At 54.9% G+C, this 15,809-nt stretch overlaps 1 protein-coding gene and 1 long non-coding RNA gene across 3 annotated transcripts; one reads left to right on the top strand and one right to left on the bottom strand.

Annotated features, from left to right (window-relative positions):
• On the bottom strand, window positions 1-12,415 carry LOC135978142 (fibrinogen-like protein 1-like protein). Its single transcript, XM_065579192.1, has 3 exons — window positions 8,002-12,415; window positions 2,510-2,620; window positions 1-1,126 (listed from the first exon to the last, which is right to left on the bottom strand). The coding sequence occupies exon 3, from the start codon at window positions 1,073-1,075 to the stop codon at window positions 446-448; it is 630 nt and encodes a 209-aa protein (XP_065435264.1). The 5' UTR covers window positions 1,076-1,126; window positions 2,510-2,620; window positions 8,002-12,415; the 3' UTR covers window positions 1-445.
• On the top strand, window positions 5,234-15,298 carry LOC135978143 (uncharacterized). 2 transcript variants are annotated; one of them, XR_010595574.1, is made up of 3 exons: window positions 5,234-5,258; window positions 13,902-14,165; window positions 14,726-15,298. It is a non-coding gene; the product is annotated as an uncharacterized LOC135978143 (long non-coding RNA). The 2 variants fall into 2 exon arrangements; XR_010595573.1 differs by lacking the exon at window positions 5,234-5,258 and adding an exon at window positions 6,424-6,579.
• Window positions 15,299-15,809: the final 511 nt, after the last annotated feature.

Raw genomic sequence — 15,809 nt, 5'->3', positions numbered from 1 at the left:
TTTTCTCATGTAATAACCATATTTATTAAAAACAGAGGGCAGGTTTTTGAACCCAAACTCACCACTGCTAATACATGCAGAATTCAGATGTAAAGTCCTGGCTTTGAGTCATCCCCCATTTAAATGCTCAATGACAGTTGCTAGAAATCCAGTGTCATGATTCATTGATCACTAATGCCGAGGGGCAGTGGCAGGGCTGGGAGAAGCAGAGGTAAATGTGGGTCTAAAGTCGTAGTGAGTGACATGGCTTCCAGAGAGGCAGAGTAGAAGCGGGGGTCCAGTTATACACACCAATCACGCTTTTCGTGTCATTCGAACGCATTCCAGGGGATTTACCATGCAGAAGCCAACAGGAAGGGAGTGAGCAGAGTAGAGGCATTGCAGGGACTGCACTGATTAGGTGGGGGCTGGCGCGCCATGTCTGATCTAATATTGTCTCCCCTTCTCAGCGGCGCCGGCTCCCAAGGAGGATGGGCTCCTCCTGCCGGACCCAGCATACGTCTGTTGGCTTAACCAGGATGAGGGAAGACCTGCACTCCCCACTCTTACAGAACCCTGCCCAGTAGATGTAGCCTTTCCCATTGAGCAGGATGTTCTGACACTTGTCGTACCACCAGCCTCCATAGCTACTTGCGCAATTCCCACTGGCCTGGTCCTGATCCTTGTCAGTCGTGCTGAACTTCATGTTGTCGTGTATGCCCCCCAGGCCGGAGTGGTAGGTGGTGAGATAGTCCTCGCCGTCCCCAGAGTACCTTCCCAACCTGAGCGGGTACCCGCTGGGCTCATCCTCGACACTGAAGATGTCGTACTCTGCGTAGCGGGTGCTGTTGGATTTGTCCTCCACCACAAAGCGGACCTTGTAGATGTTCTGCCGCGTGAGCAGGGACAGGTACTGGTTGCCCAGCCAGTAATCCTGCTGCACGTTCCCAAAGCCGTACTTGTAGGTGCTCCAGGACTCCTTCCAGGTGATCTCTGTGTTGTAAGAATTTCTCTGCACAAGGGTCCAGCCTTTGCCTTCGGTGTCCATGTCACACCACACCACTCGAGGGGGGAGAGCCTGCCGGCTGGATGACATGGACCCCGCTGGGGCTGTCCCTGGGGATGTTGCTGCAGTCTTTGGGGAACCCTGAAATGCCACGAACATCAGGTTAAGGGGGCGGGGGGGAGGGGAGGGAGAGAGAGAGAGCGCCCGCTAGCTAGCTCAATCAAATCAGCCTGGGGTAACTGGAGGCTGGGTTTTTAGAGGCAGGTCCTGTGTATTTCACAATACTACAGCCACAGAATCCGCCCCGGCCATTCCTGGCCACAGAATCCGGCTCCAGATCTTACACTTTCATTTTACCAATAAAATAAGAATAGTTTCTTGCTCTGCTGGTTTTGAAGAAACCTAGAAGAGATGAATCAAGTGTAAACCAAGGCTCTGTATCCTTCCTGAGTCTGTACTGCTGAAGAAATCATTTGGCGAGGGTGGGGGAGACGCTGCCAGATCCATCTCAGCGAATGTCAATTATGAAACCCATCAGTGACAATTTAAATGGGAGTTTTCAAAGAGCCTAAGGGAGTTTGACACCCGACTGTGATTGGAATTCAGTGGGATTTGGGCACCCAACTCCCTGTGGTGCCTTTGAAAATTCCAGACATCCTATCGAGGGGCTTGTCTTTGGGGCGGAAATTGTCCCGAACTATCCTGGTAGAATGAAAGCACTGTGGTTATACTGCTCCTCCCCTCCCCAGGGTCATCCCTCGAGCCTGAGCCCCCCCAGCTCCCCTACCCCCCAGACAATCCCCCTGTGTGCCCCACCCCCATAGCTGAGCCGAGGGGGAGGAGCTGCTGAGCTCTGCGGGGGCAGGGGCTCAGGGCCACCTCTGGAGCTGGTTCGGCCCCTGGCCTGCCTGGGCAAGCCCCTGAGCAGCTCCCAGAGCCGCTGGAGGTGTGGGGAGAAGGGAATGAAAACCCCTGACAAGGAGAAACTGGCTCTCCCTGCTGCCTGGACTCTGGGGGCAAGGCTTCTAGGCATGAGCGAGAGATCCCCAGCTGCTAGCCGGGGCTAGCCCTAGTATAGGAGTTGGTGAGATGGAAGGGTAGAACTCCCAGCTAATTTGGGGGGGGTGCCTGGTTCCCACACGCTGCCCTGTGGTTGGCACCAGCGCTCTTCAGTCACTGCCGGGGGCTTGGCAGCCGTTACCGGAGAAAGGGATAACGAAGCTGTGGAAAGCAAACAGCCAGTCGAGCAGCACCTCCCCCACCCCGGCTGGCCCATTCCCAGGCGCTGGAGGCCTGCGAATGGGAGTAGTGGGGTCACTAGCGCAGGCCAGCCTCGCGATCCCTTCGGAGAACTCAGCGTTCCTTGGGGCCCAGCGCTGACAGGGGGGGCTGGAAGGTGCATTCAGTGGATAAGTGGATCTAGGGGTGACCCCGGCATGGGGGAGAGGAGCAGAATCAGGCCCACGATGCCCTGATCTCGGATATGGCAGATGATAGAAGCTCTCCGACGGGTTCTCTACTCACCCCTCTCGACCTTCTTGTGGGCCAGGGCCCCGTTGCCCTGCACGGGGGCTACGCAAAGGAGCGCCATCATGGACAGCGCAGACAGAAGCAGGAGAGAGCTGGACTGGAACCCTGCAGGGGACAGAAACCGCTGGACATGAGACCAGGAGAGAGTTTCACAAGTGCCTAAATCCCACTAGAACTCACTGGGATTTAGGCACTTAAGTGACTTAGCCACTCTTGAAAATGTTACCCTTAGATGCTAAGGCCAGAGTTTTCAGAGGGCTCAACTACTGGGCCAGATTTTCAGAAGAGCTCAGCTCCCAGGTAGGCACCGCAGGACATGGCTGGATGTTCAAAGGGGCTCAGCATGGGGGGGGGGGGGGCAAGTCTCTGGAGATGGGGTGAAGCCCACCATTCACCTCTCCCCCGGCCCGGCCACTGTCTCCATCTCTGCAGCCGGCCCGATTAGCACACAGCTGGGACCCAGCTGCATGGTAAAAACCATTCAAAGATTGCGGCTCCGATGTCCTGGCTCCCGGGTCCCGGGCGGGTCAGGGCCGGCTGGAGCGCTCCCTGTGGTGGGGAAGGAGCTGCCTTCTCTCTCCCCGCGCTGCACCGCTGCAAGGGGAGTGCTGCTCGGAGCAACCCCCTCTGTCCCAGCTCCCCCCGTCCACAGTCACTACCACCAGCCGGAGGGCAGTGCCCGCTCACCCACACAGAGACAGCAGCTGGGCAGCCTCCGGCAGGGCTCTGCCCCCCTCAGATGAGCGCCAGGTGAGAGGGACCCAGGGCACAGAGCTGCTGTGTGCCCCACGCCAGGCATGCTGCCCCCTGCACTGCAGCCCAGCAGCCCAGAGGGGGACACGCTGCTGACACTGCAGCTGTTCTGTGGGCCCAGCTCAGGCCAGTCTTAAAGTGGGCAGAGTCGCCAGGGGCCACAGTCCTGGCCAAAAAGAGTTCAAAATGGAGCCGGGTCGCTGAGGGGTGCACTGTAAGCGCTGCCCTAGCAAGGGCATGGCCATTTATTTCAGCCGGGATTAACATAGACACCCCTCCCCCGCCCCACACATGCTTTTCCCAGGCCACCTTCAGCACTCAGCGCAGGGATTCACAATGACCTTGCCGGGATCAGCAGCCCAGAGCAATCCAGACTCTTGGACAGAAACCGGCTCATTCACCCCCCGCCCCCCCGCCCAGGTATATCTATCACGACCCTGGTATTACATCTTGTGTAGGCACAGCCCACATAACGCAGAGCGCGGCATATGCAGCCCCCAATGGGAAATAGGTTGAGAACCCTACAGCAGAGGCTCCCGTGTGAAGCTCCAGAGGTCCCAAGTTTGATTATAGCTGCTGCCGGCCCATGACAGTTGCAAAATGGCAGCTTTTTGTGGGGCGGGGCGGGTTGGGGCGGGGTGTGTGTGTATGTGTCAAACCAGAACAGGCTAAAGCCGCACTGTCCTCCCTTTTGGACTACATGGGACCCCAGCTACCTTTCAGCGCCTCATGGATAAGCTACTACACCCCCATAATCATTATGCTGCTGCCTACCTGGACGATGTGGTCATTCATACCCCAGACTGGGAAACCCACCTCGAAGGTGGAGGCAGTGCTCAATACCTTCAGGCGAGCTGGCCTTACAGCTAATCCTGCTAAGTGTGCTGTAGGGTTTACGGAGGCCAAATATCTTGGCTACATTGTGGGAAAAGGTTTGGTAAAACCCCAACTGAACAAGTTAGAGGCCATCCAAAATTGGCCCCGACCACATCGCAAGAAACAAGTCCGGGCATTCCTAGGTGTGGTGGGGTATTACCGACGATTTAGCCCCCACTTTGCCACAAGGGCAAGCCCCCTGACAGACCTACTGAAAGCCCACGGACCTGATCTGGTGAGATGGTCTGACGGAGCAGAGAGAGCGTTCACAGACCTACAGACTGCCCTCTGCAGTAACCCCGTACTGATAGCCCCAGATTTTACCAAGGAATTTATCCTGCAGACGGATGCATCGGAAGTAGGGTTAGGGGCCGTTCTATCACAGATGGTTGGGGAAGAGGAACATCCAGTTCTCTACCTCAGTAGGAAACTCCTTCCGAGGGAACAAAAATATGCTGTGGTGGAGAGAGAGTACCTCGCTGTAAAATGGGCCATGGAAACGTTGCGCTACTACCTGCTCGGGCGCAGATTTGTCCTCGTGACCGACCATGCCCCTCTTCAATGGATGCAACGGAACAAGGAGAAGAACACTAGGGTGACCAGGTGGTTCTTATCCCTCCAACCTTTCCAGTTCCGTGTGCAACACAGAGCAGGGAGCCATCACGGCAATGCCGATGGCTTGTCACGTGTGCACTGTCTGGCGTCCCAAGCTGCCCAACCCCTTGGTGTTGAGCAGGGGGGAGGGATATGTGACAGACCCAAACAAGTGGGGTACAGAAGCCTTGTAGAAGGCAAATATACTGGCCATTGGATGAATAGTTTTCTGTTCTCTGAGTGACCAGAGCAGGGGCTGCACTAGAACAAGCAGGAACTTTCTTGAACCAATTTAAGGCAGGCAGGCTAATTAGGACACCTGGAGTCAATTAAGAAGAACCTGCTAGACTCAATTAAGGCAGGCTAATCAGGGCACCTGGGTTTAAAAAGGAGCTCACTTCAGTTTGTGGTGGTGTGTGTGAGGATCTGGGAGCAAGAGGCACTAGGAGCTGAGAGTAAGAAGGCGTACTGCTGGGAGATCCTTTTTTAAGAACATTATTGGATTTCTGTGTTTTAAGAGGTCTGTGCATGTTTTTCAGTTAGCTGGTGGCAGCAGCTGATTTCTTTTCCTTTTTTCAGTTCTTCCCCAGACGGGGGGGAAGAGTTTGGGGGTACCCCACAGGAAGGAATTCCCAAGTGCGCCTTCCTGGGCTCTCAAAGGGGTGGCAGCATTTACCAATCCACGGCCAGGGGGATCTGTAACCTTGGGAGTTTAATACAAGCCTGGAGTGGCCAGTATTAATTTTTAGAGTCCTTGTGGAACCCCCCTCTTCTGCACTCGAAGTGCCAGCATGGGGAATCAGCCTTGACAGCATCCCAGCTGGGGAAGTTTCCCATTAGCCTGGCTCCCCAGACCCGGAGAGACGGGCCCAGGGCAGTGTGCAAAGCCCAGTGATAATAACGCCCACAGTGACTGTACTGCAGCACGGGGCAAACGTCTCAGGCCCCAGAGCCTTGGTACCTCCTCTGCCCCCAAGAGGAGACTAACGAAAAATAATTCCCCGAAATGAGGTAAACAGCCCCCTTACTTGCAAAAGCAAAGAAAATACAGGAGTTGGGGCACCATCCCCTTGTGCTTAGATCGGGGGGCTGGAGCCAGGACTCCTGGGTTCTAGCCCTAGATTTGCTGCTTCCAGGGCAAATCACTGGGGGCAGTGAGGCTGTAGGAGTGCCAGGGGTTGTTGTGGGGTCACTCCCCGCAAAGGGAGAGGGGCGGGAAGGGGTTAATTCATGAAATCCAGAAAGTGATTAAAGTTCCCAGCCGGACAGACAAGTCCCTGAGCTCCAGGAAGGGGTCGCGGGCCTGGGGGCTGCAGGTCCGACTAGAGCTAAGGGCGCTGCTGGGACACTGTGTGTAGTGCGGGGCTGAGAGCCCCTGACCCGAACTGTGACCCCTTCCCCTAGTGCCACCCGCCCCCAGCCCGGGGGTGCGGCCCCCCGAGTTCCAGCCTCGGAACACACGGACCAGCTGACCCCAGAGAGGCGGGGCCAGAGACCGGCCGAGCTAATGGCGGCTCCGCCCATTACAGCCCCGGGGCCCAGGTCTCATCCCGCCCCCGCCCCCCCGGCTCAGACATTCGGTTCCCCTTCGCCAGCCGGCCCAGCGGGTTCTGCCCAGCGACCGGTGACGGAGGCGGGGCTGCGCGCAGCTATTGGCGGGATGGTCCCCTCTCAGCCAATCCCTGCAGACTGGAGGCTCACACGGCCAGTAGCGGGGAGCTGGAGTCCGGTCTCAGCGCCCCGCGGGGTTCTCGGGTTGTGGGGCCGAGACCGGGCATGGCCCTGGCGCTGCGCCTGCTGCTGCTGCTGGGGGCTGTAGCCCTGCCGGGGGGGCCACTGCCGTGAGTATCGGGGGGGAGACCCCGGGGAGGGGGGAGCTGGGTGTCGGGGGGCAGTCGGGCTGGGGGGTGCAGGGAGGGGGGAGCTGGGTGTGGGGGGGCAGTCGGGCTGGGGGGTGCAGGGAGGGGGGAGCTGGGTGTCGGGGGGCAGTCGGGCTGGGGGGTGCAGGGAGGGGGGAGCTGGGTTTCGGGGGGCAGTCGGGCTGGGGGGCGCAGGGAGGGGGGAGCTGTGTGGGGGGGGTGAAAGGAGGGGGGAGCTGGGTGTCGGGGGGCAGTCGGGCTGGGGGGCGCAGGGAGGGGGGAGCTGGGTGTGGGGGGGTAGTCGGGCTGGGGGGCGCAGGGAGGGGGGAGCTGGGTGTCGGGGGGCAGTCGGGCTGGGGGGCGCAGGGAGGGGGGAGCTGGGTGTCGGGGGGCAGTCAGGCTGGGGGGTGCAGGGAGGGGGGAGCTGGGTGTGGGGGGGCAGTCGGGCTGGGGGGCGCAGAGAGGGGGGAGCTGGATGTGGGGGGGCAGTCGGGCTGGGGGGCGCAGGGAGGGGGGAGCTGTGTGGGGGGGGTGAAAGGAGGGGGGAGCTGGGTGTGGGGGGGTAGTCGGGCTGGGGGGCGCAGGGAGGGGGGAGCTGGGTGTGGGGGGGTAGTCGGGCTGGGGGGCGCAGGGAGGGGGGAGCTGGGTGTCGGGGGGGCAGTCGGGCTGGGGGGCGCAGGGAGGGGGGAGCTCGGTGTGAGGGGGGCAGTCGGGCTGGGGGGTGCAGGGAGGGGGGAGCTGGGTGTCGGGGGGCAGTCGGGATGGGGGTGCAGGGAGGGGGGAGCTGGGTGTCGGGGGGCAGTCGGGCTGGGGGGCGCAGGGATGGGGGAGCTGGGTGTCGGGGGGGCAGTCGGGCTGGGGGGCGCAGGGAGGGGGGAGCTGGGTGTCGGGGGGCAGTTCTGGGCTCTGCGTTCAGAGGTGTCAGGATAACCACACCGCTCCCCCCACCCCCCAGCACTGAGCGATCACTGACATGGAACGGTGACGTTGCTATAGTGACTGGGGGGTCCTGGCCCCCTTGTGCCAGGTGCTGCCAGGGTCGCTGCTGGGACACTGTGTGTAGTGGGGTGCTGAGATCCACTGAACTGTAACCCCTTCATCTAATGCCAACCTCACCCAGCCAGGGGGTGAGGCTTCGTTGGGGCCAGAGCACCCATGGGTGCTGCACACGCTGACAAGCCCGTCGCAGCCCCGTGAGGTGCTCAGACTGGGAAATCCCCGGGTCCAGGCGCTGCCCAGGGTGTTTCATTCCCCGCGTCTCAGGGCAGGGCGGAGCTTTCAGACATGATTCTTCCTGTTTGCAGAGCTCAGGTTGAGGGAGAGTAAATTAGCGCCCCCCCCCCCCCCCCCCCCCCCCCATAGACCAGGGTTAAATGAAGGGAAAAGGCTTCTTGGATCTCTGACCTTTCATGGCTCCCAGAAGGTTCTTCACGCTGGGTTTCACCCCAGTGCCTGGAACTCCTGAGTGTGGTTTGTCCTTGGCTACATAGGGCTAAGTTGTGTCAGCACCAGTCCAGTTGTACTCCCAGTCAGCAATGGCAGTGGGTCGTATCTGTAGTGGAAGCAGGTCGTTAGAGGTGTCATCCTAGAGAGGAGATGTTAACTCCCCTCTGTCTCTGGTGGTGTTTTAGCACCCCAGGGCGAGGGGAGAGTCTAGAACCCTGGATCTGTGATTAATCAGGTCTTAGTTTGGGTGCGAGCTCCCGTTGCAGAGCACAGAACAGCTGCTGTGTTTGTACTGTTAGGATCTCCCGTAGCTGCCGGATAAAGAGCTTCCGGATCCCAGTAGGATGGGGTGAGGAGAGGGGAAGGCACATCCTGCTTTTCCTGGCATGGACTTGAATTTCCCTTGTTCTCCATGAGGCAGCAGCTCAGACGCTGGGCAGCTCAGCAGCCCGTATTGATCCGGGTGAGGCTGCGGGGTGGGTTTGGGGTTTGTTTAAAATGGCTTAAGGCACATTGGTGCCCGTGTGACACCTCAGTAACAGGAGTGGTTTGACCTAAACAGGGTTAGGCCCCAGTGCAGCCTGGCCCTACTGGGTCATAGAATCATAGAAGATAAGGGTTGGAAGAGGGGAAAAGGACACTGCCCAACTTACTTGGGGTTTGCAAGAAGGCTGGCTAACCTAGTGAGGAGGGCTTTAAACTAGGTTCGTTGGCGGGGGTGGGGGGTAAGGAGACCAAAGCCCTGAGGGAAGTGGGATACAAGGAGGAAGCACGAGCAGGAGAGCACAAGAGAGGAGGACTCCTGCCTCACACTGAGAAAGCAGGACGATCAGCGAGTTATCTTAAGTGCCTATACACAAATGCAAGAAGCCTGGGAAACAAGCAGGGAGAACTGGAAGTCCTGGCACAGTCAAGGAATTATGATGTGATTGGAATAACAGATACTTGGTGGGATAACTCACATGATTGGAGCACTGTCATGGATGGATATAAACTGTTCAGGAAGGACAGGCAGGGCAGAAAAGGTGGGGGAGTTGCATTGTATGTAAGAGAGGAGTATGACTGCTCAGAGCTCCAGTATGAAACTGCAGATAAACCTGAGAGTCTCTGGATTCAGTTTAGAAATGTGAGCAACAAGGGTAATGTCATGGTGGGAGTCTGTTATAGACCACCAGACCAGGGGGATGAGGTGGACAAGGCTTTCTTCTGGCAACTAACAGAAGTTACTAGATCGCAGGCCCTGGTTCTCATGGGGGACTTCAGTCACCCCGATATCTGCTGGGAGAGCAATACAGCAGTGCACAGACAATCCAGGAAGTTTTTGGAAAGTGTAGGGGACAATTTCCTGGGGCAAGTGCTGGAGGAACCAATTAGGGGCAGAGCTCTTCTTGACCTGCTGCTCACAAACAGGGAAGAATTAGTAGGGGAAGCAAAAGTAGATGGGAACCTGGGAGAAGTGACTATGAGATGGTCGAGTTCAGGATCCTGACACAAGGAAGAAAGGAGAGCAACAGAATACGGACCCTGAACTTCAGAAAAGCAGACTTTGACTCCTTCAGGGAACTAATGGGCAAGGTCCCCTGGGAGACTAACATGAAGGGGAAAGGAATCCAGGAGAGCTGGCTATATTTTAAAGAATCCTTATTGAGGTTGCAGGAGCAAACCATCCCGATGTGCAGAAAGAATAGCAAATATGGCAGGCGACCAACTTGGCTTAACAGTGAAATCCTTGCTGATCTTAAACACAAAAAAGAAGCTTACAAGAAGTGGAAGATTGGACAAATGACCAGGGAGGAGTATAAAAATATTGTTCAGGCATGCAGGAGTGAAATCAGGAAGGCCAAATCACACTTGGAGTTGCAGATAACAAGGGATGTTAAGAGTAACAAGAAGGGTTTTTTACAGCTATGTTAGCAACAAGAAAAAGGTCAAGGAAAGTGTGGGCCCCTTACTGAATGGGGAGGCAACCTAGTGACAGAGGATGTGGAAAAAGCTAATGTACTCAATGCTTTTTTTGCCTCTGTTTTCACGAACAAGGTCAGCTCCCAGACTACTGCACCAGGCAGCACGGTATGGGGAGGAGGTGATCAGCCCTCTGTGGAGAAAGAAGTGGTTCAGGACTATTTATAAAAGCTGGACAAGCACAAGTCCATGGGGCCGGATGCACCGCATCCGAGGATGTTAAATGAGTTGGCTGATGTGATTGCAGAGCCATTGGCCATTATCTTTGAAAAATCATGGCAATCGGGGGAGGTCCCGGATGATTGGAAAAAAGCTAATGTAGTGCCCATCTTTAAAAAAGGGAAGAACTACAGGCCAATCAGCCTCACCTCAGTCCCTGGAAAAATCATGGAGCAGGTCCTCAAGAGTCAATTCTGAAGCACTTGGAGGAGAGGAAAGTGATCAGGAACAGTAGCATGGATTCGCCAAGGGCAAGTCATGCCTGACTAACCTAATTGCCTTCTATGATGAGTTAACTGGCTCTGTGGCTGAGGGGAAAGCAGTGGACATGTTACTCTTTGACTTTAGCAAAGCTTTTCATACAGTCTCCCACAGTATTCTTGCCAGCAAGTTAAAGACGTATGGGCTGGATGAATGGACTGTAAGGTGAATAGAAAGCTGGCTAGATCATCGGGCTCAACAGTGATCAATGGCTCCATGTCTGGTTAGCGGCCAGTATCAAGCGGAGTGCCCCAAGGGTCGGTCCTGGGGCCGGTTCTGTTCAACATCTTCATTAATGATCTGGAGGATGGCATGGATTGCACCCTCAGCAAGTTTGCAGATGACACTAAACTGGGAGGAGTGGTAGATACGCTGGAGGTAGGAATAGGATACAGAGGGACCTTGACAAATTAGAGGATTGGGCCAAAGGAAATCTGATGAGGTTCAGCAAAGACAAGTGCAGAGTCCTGCACTTAGGACGGAAGAATCCCATGCACTGCTACAGACTAGGGACCGATTTCCTACGCAGCAGTTCTGGGAAAAGGACCTAGGGGTTACAGCGGATGAGAAACTGGATATGAGTCAACAGTGTGCCCTTGTTAGCTTTTTTGGCAACATCCTTTTGGGTTGTATAAGTAGGAGCATTGCCAGCAGATTGTGGGACATGATCATTCCCCTCTATTCGGCATTGGTGAGGCCTCATCTGGAGTACTGTATCCATTTTGGGGCCCCACATTACAAGAAGAATGTGGAAAAATTGGACAGAGGCCAACAAAAATGATAAGGGGGCTGGAGTACATGACTTATGAGGAGAGGTTAAGGGAACTGGGCTTATTTAGTCTGCAGAAGAAAAGAATGGGGGGGATTTGATAGCTGCTTTCAACTACCTGAAAGGGGGTTCCAAAGAGGATGGATCTAGACTGTTCTCAGTGGTAGCAGATGACCAAACAAGGAGTAATGGTCTCAAGTTGCAGTGGGGGAGGTCTCGTTTGGATATTAGGAAAAACTTTTTCACTAGTAGGGTGGTAAAGCACTGGAATGGGTTACCTGGGGAGCTGGTGGAATCTCCATCCTTAGAAGGTTTTTAAGGCCGTTCTTGACAAATCCCTGGCTGGGATGATTTAGTTGGTGTTGGTTCTTCTTTGAGCAGGGCATTGGACTAGATGACCTCCCAGGTCTCCTCAAACCCTAATCTTCTATGATTCTATGATCTTACAAAACTGGGTGACTGGGCAATAAAATGGTAGGTGAAATTCCGTGTGGATAAATGCAAAGTAATGCACATTTGAAAACATAATCCCAGTTTATACATATAAAGTGGTGGGATCTAAATTAGTTGTTACCACTCGAGAGATCTTGGAGTCATTGTGGATAGTTCTCTAAAAACATGCATTCAATGTGGAGTTTCAGAGGGATAGCCACTTTCATAGAATATCAGGGTTGGAAGGGACCTCAGGAGGTCCTCTAGTCCAACCCCCTGCTCAAAGCAGGACAAATCCCCAGACAGATATTTGCCCTGATTGCTAAATGGCCCCCTCAAGGATTGAACTCACAACTCTGGGTTTAGGAGGTCAATGCTTAAACCAGCCATGTTAGTTTGTTTCTGCAAAAACAAAGGGGAGTCCCATGGCACCTTAAAGACTAACAAATTTATTTGGGCATAAGTTTTCGTGGGCTGGAACCCACTTTGTCAGATGCATACACAAAAGCTTAGTCTTTAAGGTACCACAGGACTCCTCGTTTTTTCAATGCTCAGTGGCAATCAAACAAGCTAACAGAATGTTGAGAATCATTAGGAAAGTGATTGATAGTAAGACAGAAAATATCATATTGCCTTTATATAAATCCATGGTATGCCCACATCTTGAATACTGCATGCAGATGTAGTCATTCCATCAGAAAAAAGAAATATTGGAATTGGAAAAAGTACAGAAAAGGGGAACAAAAATGATTAGGGGTATGGAATGGCTGCTACATGAGGAGAAATTAATAAGACTGGAACTTTTCAGCTTGGAAAAGACATGACTGGGGGGGGATATAATGAAAGTCTATAAAATCAAGACTAAGGCTTTGGTTTTTTTCCACAGAGGTTGCAGAAGTCATGGGATCTGTGACTTCCAGCAAACGCCATGACTTCAGAACACGGCGGCCGGAAGCTGTGCGGTCCCCCTGCCACCTGTAGCAGCCGGGAGCGGTGGGGCGGCCTCCGTGGGTTGTGGGGGAACCAACTGCTCCCAGTTGCTGTGGGTGGCAGGGGGACCTGGAGCTCTGAGTGGCCTGCAGTTGCCTAGCCCCTGTGGGTGGTGTGTGGGTCACGCAGCTGAGCTCCCCATTTTGCCATGGATATTTTTAGTAAAAGTCACGGATGGGTCACGGGCTTCCGTGAGCTTTTCTTCGTTGCACAGGACCTGTCCAGGTCTTATACTACAAATATCCATGACAAAATCATAGTTTTAATCAAGACTGGTATGGAGAAAGTGAATACCGAAGTGTTATTTACCCCTTCACATAATACAAGAACTAGGGGTCACCCAAATAAATTAATAGGCAGCAGGTCTTTAAAACAAACAAAAGGAAGTATTTCTTCACACAACACACAGTCAACCAGTGGAACTCCTTTCCAGAGGACGTTGTGAAGGTCAAGACTATAACACGATTCAAAAAAGATCTAGCTAAGTTTATGGAGGATAGGTCCACCAATGGCTATTGGTCAGGATGGGCAGGGATGCTGTCCCTAGCCTCTGTTTGCCAGAAGCTGGGAATGGGCGACAGAGGATGGATCACTTGATAATTCCCTGTTCTGTTCATTCCGTCTGGGGCACTGGGCATTGGCCACTGTCAGAAGATAGGAGACTGGGCTAGATGCGCCTTTGGTCTGACCCAGTCTGGCCGATCTTATGTTCTGAATAAATTACAGTAAATTCTGTGCACAGCCGGTGTCCTGGCTCCCACCTGTAGCTTGGACACATTCCCCTGCCCACCTTGCCTTCCCCAGCTTCAGCTCCTGCATCTCCTCTCCCCCAGTCCTCCTGCCCCACCCTCTCCCATAACACCCCCTTCCTTTTCCCCACACCGCACTCCAGCCCTGCCCCTCCTCCTGGGCCCCCTCTCCTGCCTCACACTCCCCTGTACCCCCAGTACACTGTCCCCATATGCTCCCGTACTCCTCACATGCTCCAGCCCCCCTGTACCTCCCTACCCCTTCCTCTCCTCACTCCCCCTCCAGCCCTGCCTCCCTTTCTCCTTCTACCCCATCGTCTCTTTCTCCCCGGTCAGGCCGTTCTGTGAGCCCTTCCCCAGATCTCCCTCCCACAGGAGCCCTCCTAAGGGATGGCGCTGCCTCTCGCATATTGCCAGGGGCTCCTGGTAGGGTCTGGTTCAGTCTGACTCTCCCCTCCCCAAATCTCCCCCCTCAGGCCTGCACTCCAGGCGCATTTTGGACACTGTGGTGTCAGAGCCTGCCCCGGGGCTGCCCTGGTACAGCCGTGTTGTGTATGTGGACGATCAGCTCACCTATGTCTACACCAGTGGGACGAAGAGGGCGGAGCCCTACACACTGTGGATGGCGCAGAACGAGGGTTCGGAGTTCTGGGACGAGGTGACCTGGTGGGGACAGCGCTTCCAGAAATGGTACAACGCGAGTCTGAACACCCTGAGTCAGCTCTACAACCGGACCGAGGGTGAGTGAAGGACACAACACGACCTAGGGATGCAGGGAAATGGGGTGGGGGTTGGGAGTGTGGTTGATGTAAACAGGGTGAAGGGACACCGGGATGTGTGTTGGGGAGGGGACAGAGTCCGAAGGCGCATTTTCTCGCTGGAGTCAGTGTGAATGTGGGGGACAAAGGGATATGGGATGGGGGGAGGGGCTGCAGGATGGAGGGTCCATGCGAAAGAGATTTTTTGACACCCTCCAAAGTGGGACTCTCAGATTGTCCCCTCCCCAAACAGCCCAGACTTCTGCTACCAGTCCCACTTGCAGCTGCCTCTGCTGCCCTTCGGGGGGGCCCCTTCCCACCCCCGCCCTTTTCCAGACATATATTTCCCAGACAGAGTGGCAGAGGTGCAAAAGCCAGAAGTTCCCAGCAGACCCGGCTAGTCCGACCTCCTGGTGATGCAGGCGAGAGAATCGCACCCAGCGATTTCTGGACAGGGGGGTTTGTTCCTCTGGCTACAACAGTGACTCTGTCAGATCCTAGAGCTAGAACAGGGTTCTGAGACGTCTTGTCTCAATTCCCAGATATCGAGTGATGGGGAACCCCAATATCGACAGCCCCAAGTGTTCAGACATCACGAGTCAGACCCCCAAAATCCTGAGTTTGGCTTAAGCGTTGTAAGTATTTTGGGAATAATACTGGAGCTTATTTTTATTTGCCCTCTGGTTTGAGCCCTTAGGGGACACATTTCTGGGGTTTTCCCTGCTGCTAGAAGGACTAGAAGTTACTGCTGTAAGAAAAGAGAGCTGAGACTTTCCCCTAATCCCATGAGTCCAGGAACTGGGGATTTATTAAAACCACCCACTATCATGAAACGCACAGTAAAGTCACAAGAGCAGGCAGTGCTGCATTCACCCCAGCCCTGGGGAGAAGCTGCTCACCAGTGAGCCTCCTTCATTGTTCACTTTGTCTTATTTCCAGAGTGAGTTTATCTCAGGTCAGACTCTGCAGAGTGTCATCAACTTGGGCTGGAGAGTTAGTGAGAGAATCAGCCCCTGCAACGTGCAGATTTCAGAGTAGCAGCCGTGTTAGTCTGTATCCGCAAAAAGAACAGGAGTACTTGTGGCACCTTAGAGACTAACAAATTTAGCTGTAGTCCACGAAAGCTTATGCTCTAATAAATTTGTTAGTCTCTAAGGTGCCACAAGTACTCCTGTTCTTTTTGCAACGTGCAGAGACTCCCGGGCTGCCTTACTCCTGGCAGCACAAACCCAGCACGGAGCCCCCGGGGTCAGGCAGGTTCCCCTGCATGCTATCGATAGACGTGTGCAGAGCTGTTCTTCCTGCTCAGTCCCTGATGTGGGGGGCTGTAGTCATCTGGCCAGGCCCCCGATTGTGCTGTCTCACTTAGCACGGGAATGATCCATAAGCGTTCAGTGCCTGGCGCTGCTGAACTGTCCCTGGCAGGTGATGGTCTCTCTGATGTAATTGCTCCTCCCTTCCTGACAGGGGACTCGCGAGTGACAATCCCTGTTTCCCCCGTGTCAGTGGTACTGGCCTGTCGCATTGGTGCTCACCCAGGAGTGTCCCCAGCCCCTTGTTGTAGCACCTCCAATCCCTCCTGGCTCCCAGCACTGACAGCAGCAATGAGAACTAATTCCTGTCCTG

The sequence above is a fragment of the Chrysemys picta genome, unplaced genomic scaffold (assembly GCF_011386835.1).
Source record: "Chrysemys picta bellii isolate R12L10 unplaced genomic scaffold, ASM1138683v2 scaf141, whole genome shotgun sequence".
NCBI lineage: Eukaryota > Metazoa > Chordata > Testudines > Emydidae > Chrysemys > Chrysemys picta.
Note: the sequence above shows the minus strand (reverse complement) of the source record. Positions and strands in the feature narration are given on the sequence as shown.

Bases quoted from the DNA above. Each gene is read 5' to 3' on its own strand.
- LOC135978142 (XM_065579192.1), bottom strand. From the start codon at position 1,075: ATGTCATCCAGCCGGCAGGCTCTCCCCCCTCGAGTGGTGTGGTGTGAC.